This window comes from Oreochromis aureus, linkage group 3, assembly GCF_013358895.1.
Source record: "Oreochromis aureus strain Israel breed Guangdong linkage group 3, ZZ_aureus, whole genome shotgun sequence".
In the NCBI taxonomy this organism is placed as follows: Eukaryota; Metazoa; Chordata; class Actinopteri; order Cichliformes; family Cichlidae; genus Oreochromis; species Oreochromis aureus.
In genome coordinates, this window is record NC_052944.1 from 31,627,926 (window position 1) to 31,650,668 (window position 22,743).

At 42.4% G+C, this 22,743-nt stretch overlaps 1 protein-coding gene across 4 annotated transcripts in view; it reads left to right on the forward strand.

The window, feature by feature from the left end:
* arhgef40 (Rho guanine nucleotide exchange factor (GEF) 40) overlaps window positions 1–22,743 on the forward strand; it is a 49,605-nt gene that overhangs the window by 8,417 nt on the left and 18,445 nt on the right. For 2 of the 4 annotated variants that reach the window (XM_039609960.1, XM_039609959.1), the window contains exons 2-18: window positions 4,418–4,507; window positions 6,929–7,036; window positions 10,069–10,354; window positions 10,651–11,791; window positions 11,987–12,225; window positions 12,318–12,491; window positions 13,673–13,787; window positions 14,424–14,517; window positions 14,634–14,720; window positions 15,803–15,919; window positions 17,438–17,536; window positions 17,667–17,818; window positions 19,069–19,207; window positions 19,575–19,694; window positions 21,149–21,340; window positions 21,469–21,996; window positions 22,122–22,501. In XM_039609960.1, the coding sequence (XP_039465894.1) occupies window positions 4,430–4,507; window positions 6,929–7,036; window positions 10,069–10,354; window positions 10,651–11,791; window positions 11,987–12,225; window positions 12,318–12,491; window positions 13,673–13,787; window positions 14,424–14,517; window positions 14,634–14,720; window positions 15,803–15,919; window positions 17,438–17,536; window positions 17,667–17,818; window positions 19,069–19,207; window positions 19,575–19,694; window positions 21,149–21,340; window positions 21,469–21,996; window positions 22,122–22,501 (4,049 nt within the window). In that variant the 5' untranslated portion in view covers window positions 4,418–4,429. Of the gene's footprint in view, window positions 1–4,087; window positions 4,291–4,417; window positions 4,508–6,928; window positions 7,037–10,068; window positions 10,355–10,650; window positions 11,792–11,986; window positions 12,226–12,317; window positions 12,492–13,672; window positions 13,788–14,423; window positions 14,518–14,633; window positions 14,721–15,802; window positions 15,920–17,437; window positions 17,537–17,666; window positions 17,819–19,068; window positions 19,208–19,574; window positions 19,695–21,148; window positions 21,341–21,468; window positions 21,997–22,121; window positions 22,502–22,743 lie in introns of those variants that run through there. The other 2 variants (XM_039609957.1, XM_039609958.1) reach the window with 2 other exon arrangements.

The following is a 22,743-nucleotide window of genomic DNA, read 5'->3' on the forward strand; positions in this document are numbered from 1 at the left end:
GGCCTCTATTGCACCAGATGGACTGAAATAGCTAAGTTGTTCCTATTTGCGTCTTTTAGAGAGTGTTCAAAGCACAAAAGCTTTGCAAAGAAAAGACTAAACACACTTACTGGCAAATATTTACAGTGAGTCTAATGATACTGAAATGTTTGTGTCTTACAGGAAGCACACAAAACAGAATTAAAACACTCGAGATTTTCAGCTGACATCTTTTATTTTTTACTTTAATTTAGTGTTTTGTTGAATTGTCTAGTGGGGATGTCTGAAAAGGGCTTCAGTTTAAGAGGAAGTTACTGCTGGGTTGCCTTGCAATCCTCTGAACCTCCTGCTGTGCTTTTACTAGACTCAATATGTTCTGTCAGTGAGCCAGAAGTCTGTCTGAACCTTTCTTTTTTTTACTACTGTTACACCTACACACATGCACATGCTCTGTGAAACATTACAGTCCACAGTTGACCATGGTGAACAAATTAATACACACCCTGTGTTAAACAAAGACAATTTTGGCAGCACAAATACTGCACACAATTGGTTGTACCATGTTTTTTGCAATTAATCAATTATTTTTTAGAATGTATTCATTTTAACATTGAAAAGGTGCAGGTAACATCAACATCAATCATGCTCAAGAAGCCAGTTCGAGATGATTTTGCGGTTTGTGACACTGTGTGTAATCCTGCTGGAAGCAGCCATCAGAAGATGGGTCCACTGCGGTCATGAAGGGTGATGCACAATGCGGCTTTTAAATAGTGCTGTCAGCGTTAATCTCCTTAAAATGACGTTAACGCAATAACCACATTAATGCGGCAAATCTCCGTTAACGAGTTACCGCAGATTGCCCTGTGCATGGGGCTGCACGGCATCAACGTCTTAGTGCGGTTAGCTCAGGGCGGTCTGGGGTAACTCGTTAACGGAGATTTGCCGCATTAATGTGGTTATTGCGTTAACGTCATTTTAACGAGATTAACGATGACAGCACTAGTTTTAAATGATGTTTCAAAGTGGCCCAAAATGTGCCACACACTATTATACACCACCAGCCTAAACTGTTGAAACAACTGTTGCTTTCTTGTTGCTTAAACCAAATTCTGTCCCTACTGCCTGAATGTTGTAGTAGCAGTTGTAGCCTCATTTTTGGTGAGCTTGTGTGAAGTGTAGCTTCAGTTTCTTGTTCTTTGCTGATAGAAATGGCACCTGGCGTGGTCTTCTGTTGCTGTGTTCAGAGATGCTCTTCCGCATACTTTGTTGAAACAAATAGTTATTTGAGTTACTGTTGCATTCCTATCAGCCTGCTATTCCTCTCTGACATCTGGCATTAACAAGGTATTCTTCAACTAGAGAACTGCTGCACACTGGATATTTTCTCTTTTTTCAAATCATTCTCTGTAAACCATAGACATGGTAGTGTGGGGAAATTGTCCAGTTTTTGAAATACTCAGACCATGCCACATTTAAAACCACCATTCTTACATTTGGTTTGAGCTTAAGCAGGCCATCCTGAACCCTGTCAACATGTCTAAATGCATTTAATTACGCCCATGTGGTTATGTTGATTAGATATTTTGTGCGGTCTTTGTCTTACAATATAAAATGCCTTGAGGTGACTGTAGAGATTTGGTGCTATATAAAGAAAATAAATTGAACTGAATATAAAATAAAAAGCTTGAACAAGGGTACCTAGTGAAGTGGCCGATGAGTGTATACTTCAGTGTTGTTTAAGCTACTAAAGCAGACCATTTGACTTGCATTAACTTGCCTAAAAAGTTAGAATTTCTAATAACCTGACACTTTTCCTTTTTTTGAGTCAAATAGGACTGAAAATAGCACTTGAGTCTACTAAGATTTTCTTTTCTGGAAACTACATATAAAATGACAGTCTGTTGGTGATTTAGTGGTTTCATTCAAAGAAAACCAGTGGACAAACATGCCCTCTGAGCGCTCTGCCTGTGGAAATCCAAGCTGTGTTTTGAAAAAGTAAAGCCAGCACAGCTGTGCCTTAAACCTGCTTTTCTTTTTTCTACTGGCCTCTGGTTGCATAAAGAGGTCCGAGTATAAATACATCTACAGCAAAACAGCACTTGCTTTTTTTTCCAATTTTTAACTCATTGTTATTTCAATTGCGCAAAATCCCAACTGCAGTCACCTCAAAGTGCTTTATATCAGCGGTCCCCAACCCCCAGGCCACGGACCGGTACATGAGTCATTTGGTGCCGGGCCTGCAAGAGTTGAGGCTCAGGTGTTAAATTTATGGTTTTCAGGGTTTTTATCGCTAACTCTGTTTTCCTGGGTCTTTTCCCGTGTTGTAGTTGTGCGTCTTATTTTAAAAGAAATATTTATGCGTTACCGTAGCGACCAGAGAGCATTAAGGAGCAGAGAGGAGGATGTTACTCTCAATGTTTTTGGCGCATTTCAGGAGGACGCTGCTAATAAAGTTACACAATTACAGTGAATTCGCGTTTATTATTATATTTACAAAATACCACAGTTTTTGTCTTGGTCGTATCATTTTATTTTGTTGTGTTTACCTGTGACATCTTAAAGGCCGGTCTGTGAAAATATTGTCTAACATTAAACAGGTTTGTGGTGCAAAAAAGGTTGGGGACCACTGCTTTAAATTTTAAGGTAAAGACTCTTATAATTTGTGTGCCAATTTTAAGTCTTTTTCCAGCAATAAATGGTCCTTTTATAAAGTGAACATTATATTGTTCAACTGTACAATTGAGGATGGGTGTACCTCCCACTTGACGGGGCTCCGTGGTGTAGTGGTTAACATATTCGCTCCCTGGTTTGAGACCATTAGGAGACACAAACTCAGGGAGTCACAAGCTAGTGTACTCCTAGTGCTGGTCCCAAGCCCAGATAAATGGGAGGGTTGTGTCAGGAAGGGCATCTGGTGCAAAAATCTGTGCCAAGTCAAACATGCAGATCCATCCGCTGTGGCGACCCCCAGGGAGATGGAGTGGGAGCAGCCCAAAGTACCACACGCTATTTTATAAACTTGCAGCATTCCTAATTTTAAAAGTCACGTGCACCCCTTGATTGTCATATCCAGTTTCAAAACACCAACATGTGTGACATCGCTGTGACTACAGCCATGTTTGTATGCAGTCTGTGTCTCCAGCTTGTGACAATGACTTCTTCCTGGTTTTCAGAGTCGAGTTTTTCACCCACTCTGTACAGGGGTTCAACTGAACAGATTGAAATGAGCTTTCTAGCCAAAAGACTAGTTAGGAAACAGAACCGAACATCTGTCCAGAGCGGCCCTGAATAACCTCAGCAGAGCAGTACTCCACCCATTTATACTGTTGACTTGTTGTGACCATCTCACATGCACTTTGTTTTTCATTTTCAGCATTTGAAAAGCAGGATACAGTAATCACTTTCCACACCATTTCTTTTCCTTGTTGCTTTTAGTTAATAGCACGACTATTTTTCCCAAGATCTGGATCGAAAACAGTCGCAAATAAGACATGACTTTATATTTTAATCTTTCTTAAACTGATTGCTTCATTTTGTGAGAGCATTTCAGTCAAAAAGTTGTGTAAGAGGTACATTTCAAATGGTATCCTCCTTGTACGACTCATTCTGTCCTCCTTTGTGGCTAAACCTCAGCTCTCCTCTGCACACAAAAACAAGCCCAGAAAATAATACTGAAATACAGTTCAACCTAGGTCTTCTTCCATAAAAGCCCCCACACCACCACCAGCTCATTCATTCCTGGCTCTCTCTCTCGCTATCCGCTTTTTTCCACACACTCTGTTCTCCCCTCCTCAGCCTTTTTTTTCACTTATTGCTTTCTGTCTATTGCTTTGGTTTTTGCAGATATTCAACACGGTATGCAGGCTGTTGCAGAGAATCTCGATGTAATTGTTGTCAGATGACATTCAGAGAATCGGCTGGAGGTGAAAGAAAGAAAGTTGGGTTAAAAAAATAGAGATGACGTAAAAAAAAAAATAGTAAAAGAAGCTGCTGGAGGATCAGGGAGGAAATGTTAAAGTAGAGAGCGAAAAAGAGAAGTTGGAAGGGGGGTTACAGGTTACCATGCCAACAAAAATAAACACCGAGTGTGTTATGTGCTCAATGCTGTCACCCTCCATCTCACTGACCTGCTCTGTGCTATGATGTGTGTGTGTGTGTGCAGCTAAGTATTAAGTATTCAGAGTTAACACACTGAAGTGAAGTCTCCTTTGTTTTGGGGGGTTTTACATTTACTGGGCCTCGGAGGAAATGCATGACACTCTGGAGGCCGTACAGCAGGAAGCTCAGAGTCGACCGTGTGTATATTTATGTGTACGTGTGGGTGTCAGCAAAAACAGACACGAGCCGGCTGTTCAACACAAACGGATATTACAGTTGATTCAGTGTCCTGTTATGGCTTAACCCCCCTTTTTTTTAACCCTTTCTTTATCTCTCGCAGGGTTCAGAGGCAATGGAGGACTGCGTGCAGGGGGCGCTCTCATCACTTTATCCTCCTTTTGAGAGCACAGCCCCACCCCTCCTCTCCCAGGTAGACTTCTCTAGGGCGCACACCTTCAGAGAAATATACAAGGGTTGTGTAGACTAAGACAATGTGATGGACAAACACAATTCTGAAAATGTTGGTTGTGAAAAACGTAAATAAAAACAGAATGCAATGATCTCCTAAAGCTATTTTACTCACAGTAGAACACAGAAATTTTACTATTTCATGAAAAATATGAGATCATTTTGAATTTGATTGCAGCAACACCTCAAAAAGTTGGGACAGGGTCAACAAAGGGTTGTAAAAGTAATTGGTTCTGAAAGGAAACAGCTGGCAGAACATTTACAACTAATTAGGTTAGTTACCTACTAGTGAGTCAGTCACACGATTGAGTATAAAAAGAGCATTTTAGAGAGTCAGAATTTAAAAAATCGGTATTGAATGCCTGTAACCTTCGGGCCTGTCGTGGAAATCATGAAGAAGCCATATGTGAACATGATCCAGAAAAGCTGCCATCTTCTATAGCAAGGTTGTCAAACTCATTTTTTTGCCAGCAAAAAGAAGTTTAATCAAGTTTAACTACACATTTAATCCCTGACATAATATTATTCTTCTTAATATAAGTAAAAGAAGTGCAGTTTCAGCAGTATATCTCTGTTTTTCCACATGCTGTTGTAGTAAATGAAAGACATCTGTTTGTGCTTAAATTGTAGGAAATAACAGTGTAAAAATGTGTAGGCCATTGCTTGGACTGTCCTGTAATTACAAAACAGACAGCTTCTGTAAATTCACAGAAATGTCTTTAGTCAGTATTGGGGAAAAAAACCCTTTATGTACAGGTTTCAGAACAACACATGCTCCCATCCGGACTACTTCTTTTTCAGGGATGGCCTTGCATAGTGCAGCAAACTGCATCTATGAAAACAGTGTGCCATTGTAGTACAAGGGTTCAGGTGCTGAAGAGCCTTTTCTGCAGTCCAGACGTTTCACCAACAGAAAACATTTGGAGCATCATGAAATGAAAAACACAACAAAGAAACCCGAGGACTGTTGAGCAGCTAGAATCCTCCAACAGACAAGCATAGGACAATATTCCTCTCCCACCAGTCCAGCAGCTCTGTTTACATTGTGGTAAACATGGCGGTGTCCCAACTTTTTTTGAGACGTGTTGCTGTAATCAAATTCAAAATGAGCTAATATGTTTTGTTAAAATGGTATGTTTGCTCATTTTAAACATTTAAAATGTTTTTTTTATATATTCTGTGAATAAAATATGGGTTCATAAAATTTGCCAAATTTTGAGTTGTTTTTGCAATTGGGTTTGTATCGATAACGCAGACTTTCCATCTATTTTTCATTCCTAGAGAGACAAGTACTTCACACAGAAGGTGTGTTTTTTCCTTTGGTACAGTGAAGCACCAGGTTTAAGGCAATAGTGAGATGGCTCTTACTCACAACCCAATCCATATGGTTCTTTTTAAGGGGTCCCTTAAAAACAACCATGTGGTGACCTTTAAATGCACTTTGTAAACTATTTTTAGTAACCTGCTTAGATATATATTTTTGTCTTGGCAAATTGAACCAAGTAGTCTTTGTTACCTAAACCTTCACAGAGAAGGTTTTAGTTCCTAAATCTATCCAAGAAGTCTAACCAAGAAGTATTTAGTACCTAAAAATAACCAAATAGTCTTTGGTGTTCAAGCCTTACAGAAGAGACTTTGATGCCTAAATCTAACAAAGAAATCTTAACCAAACATCCAACGAGGTTTGTAGTTTCCAAACCTAACCAAGTGCGAAGTTAAACCTAATTGTCAGTGAGCTTAACTGAAAACACAAGCTTGTGATTTATCCAATGCTGCTACTCCAGTATTGCCATTAAGCACACGTTTTCCATACCTCTGCTCTACCAGAACCCTATTTGAAACCCTACAACAAGAACACCTTGACTTTTCGATAACACAAGCAAATCTAGTCAGTTATAACCAAAATATTCTTAGATTCTAGCATCCCTAACTATATCTAGCATTACTTTAGCGTTCAGCGCTTTGTTTCCTTAAAATCCTGGATACTAAGAGATTTTTTTTAGCTAAGGCTTGATCCGTTGAGAGTTACTCTACATGACAACTTTGTAATTGGTATTTTCCAAGTTGTCACATAGCTCCCAATCAGTTTTCTTTCTTGCCATGGAAAAAAGCTGTTTGATACAACAAGAGGGATCAAATTAAACAGCCTTGGTGATTTTCTTGCTTTAACTACTGATTATATGCTGTCTGGGTTGAGCAAATTCTTCCACTCAAGGGGAAATTAAACCCTCTACAAATCCACTGGATAGACAAAAAAATACACACATAAAAAATGTTGCTAAAGTAAATGCTGTTTAGTGCATAAGAATCTGATATTCAGAGAATGGCTTAATTTTCTATTCACTCCAAAGTGTTTTTACCGAGTCTTGCATTCATCGTCCAGGTCTTCTCAGTCCTGGAGTCGACCTATCAACACGACAGTCTTCGCTATCTCCTGGACTACTTCGTACCTGCAAAGCACCTCCTGCACAAACTCCAGCAGCATGCCTGTGTGAGTACTAAACTGCAAACACTCTTTGAATGGAACACACACAAGCTGAATAATTAGAAACAGAATCAGCCATCACACACATGAAGTATAGTCTGAGAAATTTACCAGCTGCTAGCTTCTTGATTCCTCTAAAATGGTCCTTGGGTCATTTCTCAGGTAAATTACTTATTGGAACTGACAATTTAAGTCAGTCAAGCCGTAGGTCAGTCAGTAAAAGTCAAACCTACAGTCGTTTGGAAAGTCAGAGTTCAAGTCTCAGGACCCAAAAGTAAGGTTCAACTCAGTTTAGTATAGTCCAAGTTCAAAATTAATTTTTTATTTTAGGGCAACTTTTTATAATCTGAGCAATGCCTTATGTCAAATTCGGTTATGCAGAATAAGCCCAAACCTGTTAGGCGAGTAAAAGATGCCGACATCACCAAATCTCTTAGACAGAAGTTCCAAAGTGCAGATAAATGTAAGTCAATAACTTCTATTTACAATTATGCAGCGTACCCATGATAAGAAACCAAATTATTTGATCTCTTCTGTTATCAGCGCTGTATCTGTGTGGCATCCGTGGAAGTTTTAGCCACAGATGCATGACGAGATGCTTACTGTCTTCATTTCAAACTCAAGTTCAGTAAAGTCCAAGTTCTAAAGGTCAAAATTAAACTAAGTCAAGTTTAAAATTCATTCAAAATTGACAGACAAGTTATTAAAAAGTACTTTAAAAGACAGCAAAAGACTAAAGGAACCAAAAAGACTAAATTTATTTGCAGTTCGATGGAGACAAAGAACTGCTGGTATTGATCTTGTTGGCAGGATCCAGCACAAATTAAGCCTCAGTCTAGTCTTTAACATTTCTCACTAAATCATTTCAAAACAGTGGAAAACCTGTCTGATTGTTTTTTTATTATTTGGGGTTTTTACAGAATTTGGCTTTAAAGTCTGTGGTTTCCAATATAAACTGGGGTTGTATTCTCAACAGTCAGGTCCAAGTTTTATGCCGGGGGTTCTGTAATGTCTTTGTACCTGGTGACAGGAAGACTCCAGAACTTAAAATGTGTAGAGTTTGATACATGCAACCCAATACCAGCTGTTCACTACATTATGGAGGCTGGAGTCTGCCCCTAAACTTTAGCTGGTCAGTAAAATTTGTGAAAGTCTCTGGTGACATTTGAGATTCGCAAACAAATGAGGTGGTTTTCCTGCCTCGGAAGCTCCAGAAGTGAATGAAATGCAGTGCAGTCGTGCATAAATAAATAGTTTATGTTGTGATGTTTTTAGGATCCCACATACATAAACACAAATGCATATAAATAATATGATACAGGATACACTGTCCAAACCTTGTGCAAACATGCAACTTCCACTTTGTGTCACCCTCTTGCTGTTTCTGCCACACTGCCAAACCAAGACAAAGCAATAAGGCGCGATGTCTATTTAATTCGAATCCCTGATGTTTAATTGAACAGCATTCTTTATATTTAACTTTCTGAGACACACAAAGGTAAACAAGTCGCAGTGTTTAGCGCAAGCTTGGTAGCTAAGAGCGTTCTCATATTTCCCTCCACAGTTTTCCTAGACTTAAACACACACACACACACACACACACACATATAAATACACACCCCCATACAGCGTTTGTGAGCAAACTATGTTTTCATTGTCGCTGAGTGGAGCTGCTGGGATGGGAGTTAGACTGTGAGTCATGACAATAATGCCTTCCATATGTGAGTGCGTTACTTGCTGTGAGAGAAAGAGTGAGTAACAGAGAAGCGGTGGGAGTCGAAGGAGAGAATGAACATGACTCTCATTCACTGCGCCTGTGTGAAAACAGAGAAGATGCTGGACTTTTGCAGGCAATAGTAGACTGATTGAGGAATTTTGGAGTAATGGGAGGTGGGGAAGAGGGAGCAGACACTGGGGCATATTGAGGGAGAAGAAGGAGAAGGAGGGGGTGGGCCAGAGGACACAGAGAGTTACAGATTGCGGACTGGCTCGAAGCAGGCAAACTTTTTAAGAGAGGAAAAGCTGCACATGCTTTTTAATGCTAATATCCACCCTGACAGATATCAGATACTTGCTTCCCCAAAGCTTGCCACAGTGACAGAACAGGCGCAAAAAGAGACAGAAGGGAGGCTTAAGGGGAAGAAATTGAATAAAGGACAGAGGTAGAATAAGGGGAGATGGAGGAGAGGCTGAGGAAGGAATTTAATTTGATCACGTCTCGTGAGTCTGGAGGGCACAGAGAGAGGAGCGAGCAGCCCTGTGTCAGTCGATTAGACGTGACTGGGAACAGCAGAGAGAGGCTCTGGATGAGTTTTAGGCTTCAAGGCTTTAAGAAAGGGGATATAGATTGGACACAGCACTGATTAAGGTGGGAATAGTGCTTGGATTAAGGTGTATTACCTAAATAGATCAGTTGATTAATAGTGCAGAGGGTCCCACAAGAGGCCCATACTGCTGTGCCCGAAATCACAGAATTTGCAGTTAAATGCTTTTACTATTCATTGGAGGGTTTTCTGTATTTAGGACTGATTGAAATTGATTCTGTCGTTCTTACAGAGCCACCTGATGTGTTTTCCACTCCTGAAAGAAGTGGAACTGTTTTAGCAGTGGCTGCCTGTTGCGAGGAGCTGGTCATCTGCAAGTTTCTGTCTGACTCACTGACTCTTTGCTAACTAAGCGGTTTTACACTTTAGGACACACGTCATGTCTGACATTTGTATGCGGCACTGGCTTTTAGCCAGTTCAGCTTGTGAAAACCGTTGACTCGCGCGGTATCAGTTCTAGAATTTCTGCTCATTTGAATAACTAAGCCAGACACAACCATGCAGGCGGACACCAATGTGGGTGTGGGTTGTGAATGGGAGAGCACAATGGTGCACACTGAGGGGACTCTAATGATTCTAAAAGGAGGTCAGTGCATCACACAGTCGAAAGGGGTTCAGACAGAATACTTGTTCAGCAAAATCTAACATTATCTGAATGAAAGTTTAATTTTCTGTTTGTACATTTAACACTCTCTCTTTGTTTTCTTGTGTCAGTCTCAGTACCTGGGTTGCTTGTTCCTTCACTCTGGCTGGCCTCTCTGCCTGGGCGAAAAAGTGGTTGTCCAACTTTCCACTTTGGACTGGAGGCTTCTGCGCAGTAATGACTTCTACCTACAAGTGGTTCCCTTCTCTACACGTTGCCCGAGGCTGGCACTAAAATGCCTGGCTCCTGGGGGTCGTACTGTTCAGGAAATCTTGGTGCCCGAGTCACAGCATCCCCTTGTGTTCACCACTGAGTGGCTTCACATCGTCAACAAAGAGCGAGGTCACAAGAGAGAAGGTAAGGAACAGATTCCTCTTATCTGACCATTAGAAAAGATCACTGGGGAACTGAAGATTGGGTAGTACAGGTGGGTTTCTTGAAGAATCACATTTTTTACCAGGTGAAAGGGCAGAAAGACAGGGGCTGCGTATATAAGGGTGATGATGGCAGATGGGAACAACTTAGCAGCAGAGCTAAAGAAATGCAACAAAGCTCATTTTAGTCAAGTCAAGTTGATGTTGGTGTTTTGTTTTTTATTTTATTTACCCTGTGCTTTTTCTTCACAAATGCATTCCATTGTCTTCTTTATACAGTTGGAGGAGGACTTGACACCTGTCTGGTCAGTACATGCGATGGTGTGGTTAGACTTCCATGGAAGGAGGTAGTCTACCCAAAATTTATCCATGACCCCTCTGAAGAGTTGGGCCTAATGTCCAACCGTCTGCCTAGCGAGGGGGGTAGCAGCCTCGGAGGCTGGGGTGGCTCATCCTCTGGGGAATTAGACTCCTGGTCCTGGGATGAAGAAGAAGATGAGGATTTGCAACCGGATGGCTTGGACTCTGACTGTGTGCTTCCTCGACGAAGGCGCAGTGAAGACGGCCTTGGGCGGACATCAAGACAACCTCAGCTCGATGGGGATTATGTCGAGCTTTTGGAACCCAGGGGGGGTCCTGATGGAGGGGTCGATCCAAGGCAGCGGTACCAAGAGATGCACGGAATCTGTAAGACCAAAACTCTACCTCTTTGCAGGAGAGGAAAGGCTATCAAGGTTCGCAGAGGAAAAGCATGGGGATATGGGCGAACGGAAAGGTCAGGAAGCTTTCGGGCCGTCCTTGGCATCAAAGGAGAAGCTGTGGCTGCCAAGGGTGAGGCATTACCGCCACTGCCTGTGCCAGGAGTTGCCGAGCTTGGCCGAGGGAGGCGGTCTTACTCCTCCTCAGTCCATGACTCTGATGAAGGAGATAAAACAAACAGAGACTCTGAAGGCCTAGAAAGCCGCCGCCTTTGTTTTGATGGCCCGTTCAAGGAAAGGAGACCTGGAGTGGGCAAGGAGAGAGATAGCAATGGTCACACACAGTTATGCAAAGATGACCACAAAAGTAAAGAATCCAAGAGCAACAACAGCTTGGACACAGGTGAAATCCATGAATTAACAAACCACAAAGATGGACATGTTGTAGAGGGCCACTCTGATCACGGATCTCATTCGGACTCTGTTTTTGAGGATGCTGATAAACCACTGAGCGGAGACAGTGATGCTAATACCCCAACATCAGATGCACCACAGAGACCATTTGCTGCTGTTTCAAAAAGTGGTGAAATTACAAACACTGGGTCTAAAAAGAAGAGTTTGTCAAACCAAAAATCCACGGACGAAAAGGATGAAGGAAAAGTGGAGGACAGAGTATGCCCCAGAGGAAAAGAGGTTAAAACGGCAGGATTCAGAGCACCAAGGTACTGAAATATTGTACTCTTTCACCTTTTTCACACTTCTTTATGAAAACACAACTTGATAACACTTAGGTGCAACCTTATGAACACAGAAAGGCCTCAAAAAGGCAACCTGGCATGACCGTGACACATGCCTGTACGTGTAGCTATTAATTTTATGCTGTGTGTCATTAAGATTTTCCTCTGCTTTGTGTTTAGGAGGAAAAGGAAGGGAAAGGGGGCCAAAGGGAAAACTAAATCTGGGGGTCGTGTAAAGGAGAAGGCCTTGAAAATGCAGGTTAAAACTCCTCAACCAAGCCCGGCCACCTGCACCGCTTCAACAAAGCTGCCGACTGCCAAGGAGAGCCAAACGGAGCAAGCAGAGCAGGCTGACCAATCTGAAGGCACGTCTGCTGCAGATAGCGAGGCGACAGACAACACAGCGAAAAGCAGCGCAGGTCTGAAGAAAACCGTGTTTGTGCACGAACATTTGGTAATGTGTGCTTAACTGTCCTCAGACTGTTTTGTATATTTTTCTGTCCCTCCACAGAAGCTGAATCATCTCTGCCTGTGTGTAACGGACAGTCAGACACATCTTTTTTTAACCACTCTAATGAGGAGGCTGCGTCACCTGACAAACAGAATGGTGATGCTTCAAAAGAGCCCGCCCTGCTGAGGGAACTGGACGCAGACCTTCTCCAGTCAGGGAAGCTCAAGTTGACAGGCAAGCTTCTTTAGGGCCTTCTGCGTAATCAGCTCAGAACATTTTAACAAGGCCCTGCTTAGATATGTGCACTGGGCAATTCTAGGGTTTATTTGAATTAGAATATTCATGTCCAGTGGCACTGATTAGCGCCAATGTGAGAACACCGCAGGCTGGTGTATTCCCAGTAAGTGGTCTTCTGATAGCTGTCTGCACACTCTACCCAGGCAGCCCCCAAAACCAGACGTATTTCCAGTAATCAGATGTTTCCTGAGCTGAAAATCTACTTTTACACTTATCAGAAAAGTCAGCTTTGGACCATGTCCTCCCTGGGTTTTCCCACATTATCTGGATGTTATTTGTGAAATTGCTTCAGTGAAGCCTTTCTAATTACTTGTGTAGATTTGTAACTTTTTTCTGTTTTGTTGCCTTTCTAGTCTGCATAGCTGGCTTGTATCTTTACCAAGTATCAAAAGAAATGTTTCAGTTTTTCTGGTACTAAAACAAAACCTGCTTTATTTCCAAAGTTTACATCATGGTTATCCTGAGTAATTCAATTCAATTCAGTTTTATTTATACAGCGCCAAATAACAGCAACAGTCGCCTCAAGGCGCTTTATATTGTAAGGTAGACCTACAATAATACATACAGAGAAAAACCCATCAATCATATGACCTCCTATGAGCAAGCACTTTGGCGACAGTGGGAGGGAAAAACTCCCTTTTAACAGGAAGAAACCTCCGGCAGAACCGGGCTCAGGGAGGGGCGGGGCCATCTGCTGCGACCGGTTGGAGAAAGAGAAGGAAGACAGGATAAGGACCTGCTGTGGAAGAGAGACAAAGATTAATAAGAGATATGATTCAATGCAGAGAGGTCTGTTAACACATAGTGAGTGAGAAAGATGAAAAAGAAAAACTCAATGCATCATGGGAATCCCCGGCAGCCTGCGTCTATTGCAGCATAACTAAGGGAGGATTCAGGATCACCTGGTCCAGCCCTAACTATATGCTTTAGCAAAAAAGGAAAGTTTGAGGTCTAATCTTAAAAGTAGAGATAGTGTCTGTAGTAGATGTCAATAACACCAACAAGCTTACAGCACAGGGAAAAAAAAACAAATGCATTTGTGTGCTTGTAGCCTCAGTGCATTAGTGTCTCCTCCTGGATCCCCACTCGATGCTTAACCTGATGCATATTGACCACAGGTACAGTGGACAGGCTGGGGCGTGCTCTGGTTTTCACAGAGACCGACGCATCAGAAGAGGGTTTCTCTGGGGAGGAGATGGCCCGCGTCTTGGCCTGTTACCACACAATCACTCGGTAAGTACGTGTTCCTCCTTTGAATGTTTATTTTAGTCGTCCGTTATCACCAGAGAATTATGGCTTTTAAATACATGGGGATATTGCCAATAAATGTAGTCCTCAGCTCTCTGATTCCCCCGATTCTCTGACTGTATGTTTTAAAATCTTTAACTGGCTTTTTTTCCCCCATTTTTATATTTAGGCTTGTGTGGTTTGTTTCCTGTTATACCACCGAGGCCGAGCCTGTTTAGCGAAAAGCGCCTCATAATTATGTTCGACTCGCTTCTTGACTTTTCCAAATACAGCATGGTGGTGTGAGGGAAACACAGTGTGTGCCAGAAAACTGAGGACAAACATAACAAACTGACTCAATGTCAGCTTCACAAACACATCTGAGCTTGCCAGTTTACCTGGCACAATAACTGCTCATCAGTACTTGTGGCAAGTCTGAACCAAAGTTTCTCAAAAGCTTTGGGTAGAAATGATGTGATTCTATGCAAATGACCAAAAAAACTCTTGTTTAAGAACAAATGTTTGTTTTAACTTTATCGTTTGGTGAAAATACCTAAATTACAGGCAAAGAAAATGGCTATTGCACCGGTTTAAAGCGAAACACTTCTTTTTAACATCTCGCTCTTCATCCACCCTCAACAGGCCTGCAGCCAAAGAAAAGGGTGTAACTGTGTTAATGGACAGCAGGCGCGCCCCACCGTCCGCCCTCTTGTTCTCTGCTCTTAAATTGTTCCAGGTGAGACAGCACAAGGACGCTGGTTAACTGGAAGTGCTAAATGTTTGCATGCACGCTTTAATTAGGCTGCAGATGCGATAGTAGCTCAAGCACATGTGTTTTTGTGTTCTTGCCAGGGGTTGGTCCCCGGTGGTCTTGGATCCCTTCTGGTGTTGGTGGAAGAGCAGCAGGAGTCCCCTCCTCATTCCCTGGAAGGAGCAGAGGTGACCTCATCCAAATCACATGTTTAGACTGTATTACTAAGCTCCTCGTGGTTAAGTCTGTTTTACTTCTTTTACTTGCAGATCCGTAAAATGAATAAATGTGAAGTTATGAAAGTGTGTCAAAAGCTCAGTGATAAATAGCGCGAGAAAACATTAGCAGAAAGCAAGTTCCTGTAATTCTATTGCCCATTATAATGTCAACAGGAAAAAGTGTTCATATAGGAAATGCAAATTGTGTGAGAGGAAATAACGTTCCATAAATTGTCCCTGTTCCTTGCTGCAATGCGATCAGTGTCAGAAGTGCTTAAGCTGGAGTGCACATTCACATTGAGCTTGAATCTATTAAACCCAATTTCCATACGTTTGGAACATCTACTGCTTTCAGATAACTCGGTTTTACCACTAATTCAGCATATTGCTTTGCACCGATCAGCAGAAATCTTTCTTGCGCACAGGCACGGGAGGATCGGTCATGCCGCGTGGTTTGTGTTTCAAGCAGGCAGTGTTCAAACTTTGGATGTCGACAACGAACGCTTCCCAGAAGAAGATGTGAATGCTGTAGTTAAATTACAACGTCAGCAGCATGTTGAATTTCAGTAACCCGCTATGTACCTGCTCAGAAAGTTTAAAAAAAAATCATAATACAAGTTACATTTTTCTTTTTTTAAATTCTCTCCCATTCTCAGAACCTCTGCCATAATTGCCATTTAATAGAATCACAAATAACAAAGAGGTCAGCATCATTCTCTCACTCAAAGTGGCCACACGCCCTGATATCAGACAACATTCAGCTTAATACGGTTTAAACAGGTGATTTTTGAAAATTAGGGATTGGCACAGCAGTTTTGTCAATGTTTTTAAACTCTTGGAGCTTTTCACTTGGTCTGTACTCAGTAAACATTTTTGCCAACACTAACACATTCAGATGAGAGTTTATATGTTCCAGGCTTCAGTGTGATCTAATTTATTATCTCTTCTTTTTTCTTTTTTGGTCTAATTTCCATAAAAGCTTTTATTCTTCTCAAACATACAATTAGAAAGTCACTTCCTCTGCCCCTTACTGTTTCTCCTCTCCTGTGCAGGTCCACACAGTGCGAGGAACCGGAGTCCTTCAGCAGTATGTAGACAGACAACAGCTTCCCAAAGAAGTGGATGGGGACTTTATCCACTGCCACGCCGACTGGCTGGCCTTCAGACTGGTGAGGAGCTGTTTTGTCTGTTAGATTATGCAAACATGAAAAAAACATCCTTGAACTTTTTTACATTTGATTCTCCACTATAGCGTTTGTGTTTTCAGTGGTTCATCCACAGAGTGGAGGTATGTTTAGTCGATGTTTAGACCTCAGTGTAGACAGGAACATTAATCAGTCAGCTGCAGTCTTCAAAGTGACTTTGGTGTAGCAGAGCAGCGATAATAACAATTAGACAGAGTCTGCTATTAGTTTGTGATTGAATCAGGTCAAATTGGCAATTGAATGCAATCTGTTTGTGATAATACGGTCATTAACGCATGAATCAGTGAAAATTTCAAATCTGTTGTCATCTGCATGAACAGAAATTCACACTAACGGCTTGTATTCAGAGTCCATCCAGAAACTCAGAGATCTGAAACAGAAATTCATAAATTTCTCCACAAATCATGTTGCTGCACAGGCAATTTCAACAGCTAAATGACATAAGAGCTATAAAACCCTTTTTTTACACAGGAATATAACCAGAATACAGCTAACCAGCTAAGCTCTATTTTGTAAAGAGACACATCACCTTGATTGCAAACCTTCACCGATCCATCTGAGAGTGGTTGTTTGGAGACAGGTTTCCTCCTACATGTGACCCATGCCAGAAAAAGCTGTTGCCCAGAGATTGTGGGTGTTGTATGCTCAGCCTCTTGAAGAGCAGTTAGTTGCCACAATTACGTATATTCCAAAAAATTAAAGCTATCACTGGGCAGCCACAGATTTTGGCGTGTGTACAGCAGGGATGTCGGAGTCATTTTTCACATCTGATCTTAAGCTGTCGGACCAGTGACCTAACCCTAACCCTTTCTGTCAGGAAATAGTGACATTTCAACAGTATGTCTCAGTTTTTTCACATGATAAAGAAATGCTGCTGTAGTAAATGAAAGAAATGTGTCAGCGCGACTGTTTGAGGTTTTGTTCTGTAATTATAAAACAGAAAGTTTCTGTTAATTCACAGGAAATGCCCTTTTTTGTATGTAGCTCAGGAATTTTCTAAAGCAAAAAGTCCTTAGTGTATTTTTATTATTATTATTTTTAAACTTCTTACAGACAGCTTGGAATGAACAAGCTCAAGTACACCACTCAAAGTCTGGGGAAATTTGGAGTTTGGAGTTTTGGGCACCTCCGGTATAAAATATGACCTCTGACAGTTGAGGGAGTATCGTGGGAGAAAGAACATCTAGAAGGGAGGGAGGCGAGATAAAAGGATGTTGGCTGGGAAAGACTGGTCGTCTGCTGGTGGTCGATTATTTCAGACAGGCATGATGAACTAGGTGAAGAAAAAACACAGCCCGTAAGAATCTCAAGGACCCTTAATGGCTTTCTCCCGACAGTTTATGTTGCTTTGTCTAAACAGTTGAAAACATTTTCCTGTCCTCTGGACTTTTTCTGACCTCTCCTGTGGATTACGAAAAAGGTGGAATGAAAGAGAGATTTCATGTGTTTGTGTGGATTTCTACTTCTTTTTGTCCTGTTTAGAGTCTGGAGAGTCTGACAGAGCGCTGTGAGAGCGCCCTCTCACTGCTTGGAGAAGCACTGCAGTCTATGGACGCTGAGCCAATGCCAGACAACATAAAGGTCCATAACTTTAACATGATGCTCTTTCTACTCGTTGTGCACGCTCAGATATATTTGTGTGTTTTAGTAACTTACCAGTCTCTATAAAAACACATACAAAAGCTACAATACATATGCTTATCTTTTTCAGGCTGTTCCTCTGAGCATTGACAAACACAGGCAGCTCATGGCCAGCGTCCTGGCTGACCAACGGTTAACTGAACTGCAGCAGAGGGGCGGGGCCTGGCTTGCTGGATTGACAAATAGGGCATCTGGACTGGCACAAAAGTCACCAGACTGCAGGTACCAGACACCTAATTCAGCCAGTCTTTGTAGAACTACTAAATTTTTATTTTATGGATCATACTTTTTTCTTTTTTTTTAATCAAGTAACAAAAACCAGTCAAAATATTGAGTGCAAAAACCCTGGAAAACTAACACTCCCGGTTATTTAGTGCTAATCAGCATATGCTAACACGCTAAACCACGATATTATAGTGATTTTTAGCCATCTGTCAGTGTTAGCACCATCATGCTGAACATGATTTGGCTCCACCATTGATTGGCCACACCTTCTCTGCGCTCTGCCAGCAATGTTTGTTCAATGTCTTGTCAGCCTACAGACATGATCGGATTTGCATATAAACTGTAGCCTCAGTTTCCTATTCTTTGCTGACAGGACGAACACCCAGCCTTCCGCCTTCCTATCAGCTCATTAGTAGTCTGGCCACTGACCACTGACATCACAAGGTGTTTTCTTGCAGAGTTTAATTCTCTCTAAACCTTAGAGAGAATTAGAGATGTTTGCGTGGGGGTAATCCGGGTATATCATCAGTTTTTGACACTCTCAGACCAGCCTGTCTGGCATCAGCAACCATATGTTCACTAAAATCAGCCTTTTTCCTAAATTTGAACTTCATTGGGTTCCTGCTATGTGCTTGGCTGATTAAATTATAGTTTTAATGGGTACCTGCGCACGCATATCTAACAAAGTAGCTGGTGACCTGCCACCCCAGAGTCGTTCATTCAAAAACACTCGTCTTTGGTTGTTATTAAGTTGTGCTTGGAGCCTAACAACTCTCAATCTTATGATTCTGCAAAGATGCTCTAATATACATTAAGCACAGGACTTGAAGACTATATTTTAAATCTATAGAAACTTCTTCTCTTTTCCCTTCCCATGCTTTTTTGAAAATTTGATTGAAGGGTTATTTTGTCAGGATGAGCTTTAGGTTAAAAATAATCTTCCTGACGAAAACAGAGTTGTTTGTTTTTGGCCAAGAAATGAAAACCAGCTGGAGAAGAAAACACATCAAATAAAGGACGGAGTGATGCAGCTTGTTTGTGCATGACTGCAGCTTAAAGATGATCTGAGGACTGTTGTAGCTCTTCTGTTCTTACTGTGTAATGAGTTTTGGCTTAAGCTGTGCAATAATACAAGATGGTTTTTTTCTGTTCTGTACGTGGGACGTTGTTTTATAATTAGATCATTTCTGTCAGCATGATCTTGAAGAATTTAAATGAAAACCAAAATGTCTTTCTTCTCCTCTCAGGGCTGCTCTCGCCGTAACTTCTAAACTTTATGACAGCGTGGACGATGCACTCCATCGGCTTGTCCGAGTGTCCAACCAAAGAGGTCGTGACCTGGAGGCTCTGGGGCGTCTGTCGGGGTTGGTGGACAAACTGGAAAAGGTATCTGAGGACGTTTTACAGCTTCAGGCATTTCTTTTCTTTTAGCGCTTACTATTTAACCTCAGCCAACCCAGAATGTAATAAAAAAGCAAATTATCTTTCCATCAGCAGCTGAAATGAAAGTTGGCATCTTCCAATATTTTTGATGTCTGTTTCAAATGCACTTTTCTAGCATTTACATCGGGACTGTAAACTTCAAGATTTACTTTACTAGCCTACCTCATCTTCGCGCTGCCAATTACACTCTGTAATCTGCGTATTTTTTTTTCCTTCATCATCTTCAGTTTTTTCCCCTCTTATGGGTAGCAAAGCGCCTCATGTTCTTCACTCACCCGAACCTCCCTCTCTGTTGGCCTTTAATCCACAGTGCGATAAAGAGATTGAGCAGGTTCAGTCGCAGCTGGAGGACTACAAGGATCCTCCTCTCTCCCTCAGCAGACTCTCGCTCAAACAGCAGAGGTTCAAGACGTTCAAAGAAACGGCCAATGTGAGTGACGCAAACATGAATGTGCTTCTGTGTGAAAACATTTTCACGTGTCATGTTAAAGTATGCAGGTTCACTGGGCTCAGTGTTATGGTCTTAACCCTTTAAAGCCCTGATTAAATAATTGCCAGATTTTTTTTTTGAAATGGAGTGTTTTTTGAACCTTCTGACAGATTAAAAACAAAAATATGAAATTGCATATATAAGTGTTAATTGCATCATTTTTCAGGGGGCGGGGGGATCACACGGATGCTGTAAGTCTCTAAAACTCACCAAAACTGTGTGTATCAAATGTAAAACACTAGGCGTTAAGGAGTTGACGCTAAGTTTTTTTAAAAAAACCTATGCGCAGTACGTGGATTAGAAAATTCCCCTCTTTGACATCATCTTACAGTAGCGACACTCACTCTGGGAATTTTGCTGTGGCTGAGTAATTTATTCATTTGCGTAATGGCGTCAGTCACCGATGGTGATGACTGAGACTCGGAAGGATTGACTGTGTGTGATCTGAATTAAATTTTTTGAAATTACATATAAATACAAGTTTATATGTTTATAAGTTAGTGGTGATGGGTTCATTGGAAACTCTAAATTGCCCATAGGTTGAATGTGAGTGCGAATGGTTGTTTGTGACTATGTGTTAGCCCTGCGACAGGCTGGCGACCTGTCCAGGGTGGCCCCTGCAAAATTCCTGCAAACATTGTGGCTTTAAAGTGGTTTTTTAACAGGCTGTTTCTATTCTCGAATGTTTATAGCGATGTCTAGATCTGAGCTCTTGATAGTACTTATGCGTTGGCTGCTGTGGCTCATATAGACTGGTGTAACTGGTCTTCTAAAGCTCAGTTAGATTTTATTCACGATATTCACAAAACAGTGAAATATGACTCCCACACACCGTCTCATGTACCGCTAATACATTTACTACATCACAGTGTTTTGGTCCGACTGACCTTCATGAAACACAAAGGCAGTGTGTCCAGTTTTATCTGCATGTAAATGACTTCTGGTAATGTAAACATACATCATAATAACAACATGGAGAATATTTACATACAGTTTAAGCATCCGCCCTCGGACTCTTTGCTTTCACTTTGTTCCTACAGTATCTGTCAGCACTTTAACATCGCCAACAAAAACATCCCTTCTGTCACGTCAACTCTGGGATAAGAAATCTTATTAGTCGTACTTAAGACACATGTGTTACTGTGAATCACCCACTGTAGGGTTTGAGAAGTCAATAACTGAAAGTATAAACTGTGAATAGATGTGCTTTGAGCCCACTGTGCCTTTCAGTGGCATATTTGTGTCATTCTCATGGAAACGAGCTAATGAAAAGTTTTCCCAGTTTATTCCCAAGAGACGCAGTCAATATTTTTCCATCCATGATTTCCCAAGTGTGTCCTATCAGTCTTCTACAGTAAATACTTCTTGACAGCACATTTTCCTGCATCTTTCAGGAGCTGCACAGTGAGACTCTGTCAGTGCTCAGTGATTTGGAGGGCTGGTGTGAACTGGACTGGGCAGGCCTGAGCGACGTCCAGATCCGACTCCCTCCGGTCAGGGAGAAGCTCAGGGACATGTCCCACTGTCTGTCTGACTGCTGGACCACTCTGGACAACACACAGAGGTTGTTGTCCACTCTGACCGAGGTAACGTCACAGGAAGGCATCTGCAACACACACACAGGAAGTTATAAACATACAGTCAATGTTCCAAAGTGTTTTAATGCCGAGCGGAAGTCCTAATGACTTTCCTGACTTTCCTGTCTCTTGTGCAGGCCACCCAGTGGTGCGATGCAGTCTCCTCCACCTCCTCCTCGTCCTCTTCTTCTTCTTCCACCTGCCCTCTCGCCTCCCTCCCTCCAATACCCCCGTCCCGTTTCCAGGACGCACGCTCTTTAGCTATAGAGCTGGGTGGCGGGGCACTGCTGGATCTCTGGACTCAGACAGTTGAGCGATACCAGCGAACAGTAGCGCAGGTCAAGCCTCGATTCCTCCAGTCTGACAGGACGCAAAATCAGGGACAGGGGAAAACCAAAACACCCTCTGCCAGCAGCCTGTGGGACCTGATGGGCCCCGAGGGAGAGGGTGACTCCTGGGGGCTGGGAGCTGGAGGAGGGGAAGGGGGATTGCAGTCCTGGGGATCCCTGGCATCACTGTTCAGACCGCAGACCTGCTCCACACTGAAGATAGGAGAGGAGAAAGGGAATAAGAAAGAGGGAACGGCAGGAGGAAGTGGGGCCGGAGGAGGTGGGGCCGGAGGAGGGAAGTTTCTATCAAACCTTTTGAATCCTGCAAAGAAGAGCGTGAGTTTGATTTCTATTATATGATAACGTTTTCTGTTCTATGATCTGAGGTGCATTACAGTACTGTACTGTTGTAACTGAAGTGTGTCACAGTCACACCAATGACCAGTTCAATTACCTTACAGCCCACAGAGGCTCCACTTCCCTTCAAGCCACCTCGGAAGCGTCACCCGAGCTTTGACCTCCAGGCTCTCCTGGCCCCCCGTCGAAGTACAGCCACCCCCAAACCCGCTGAGTCGCCGGTGGCCGGGCCGAGCCGTAACTCCCCCATGTCCTGGCTGGGACGACGGGCGTTGGCCGACCCAGTCATTACTACTAGCATGGCTGCAGCTATCCCAGGATGGAGCGGTGGTGGTGGTAGTAGCGGCGGAGGGGTGTTGATCCGAGGAGTGGAGGTCAGCAGCAAGGAGGTGGTGGACCACACGGGGTCACCGCGCCAGCATGTTCTGCTGGGGAGGACAGACAGGGAGACTGGGACGGATAGGGCCGGTTCAACCGCACAGAGGTGTGTGTTGGTCGTATTTTTCTTTTTGTCCTTTTTCCATGTACTCCACTTTCCTCGTAAGAAAATCAGTAAGAGATAGTCAAACATAATAAATCGCAGCAAGAATGGAACAGGCTGAGATGAAAGAGAAAGCGATGCATAGTTTTAGGGATAATTTAAGTACAACTGAAGGCTCTTTCGCATTGACTTTATCAGTCAGGATGCAATCTTAGATAATTTTTTCATTACTGAGTCTTTGATCT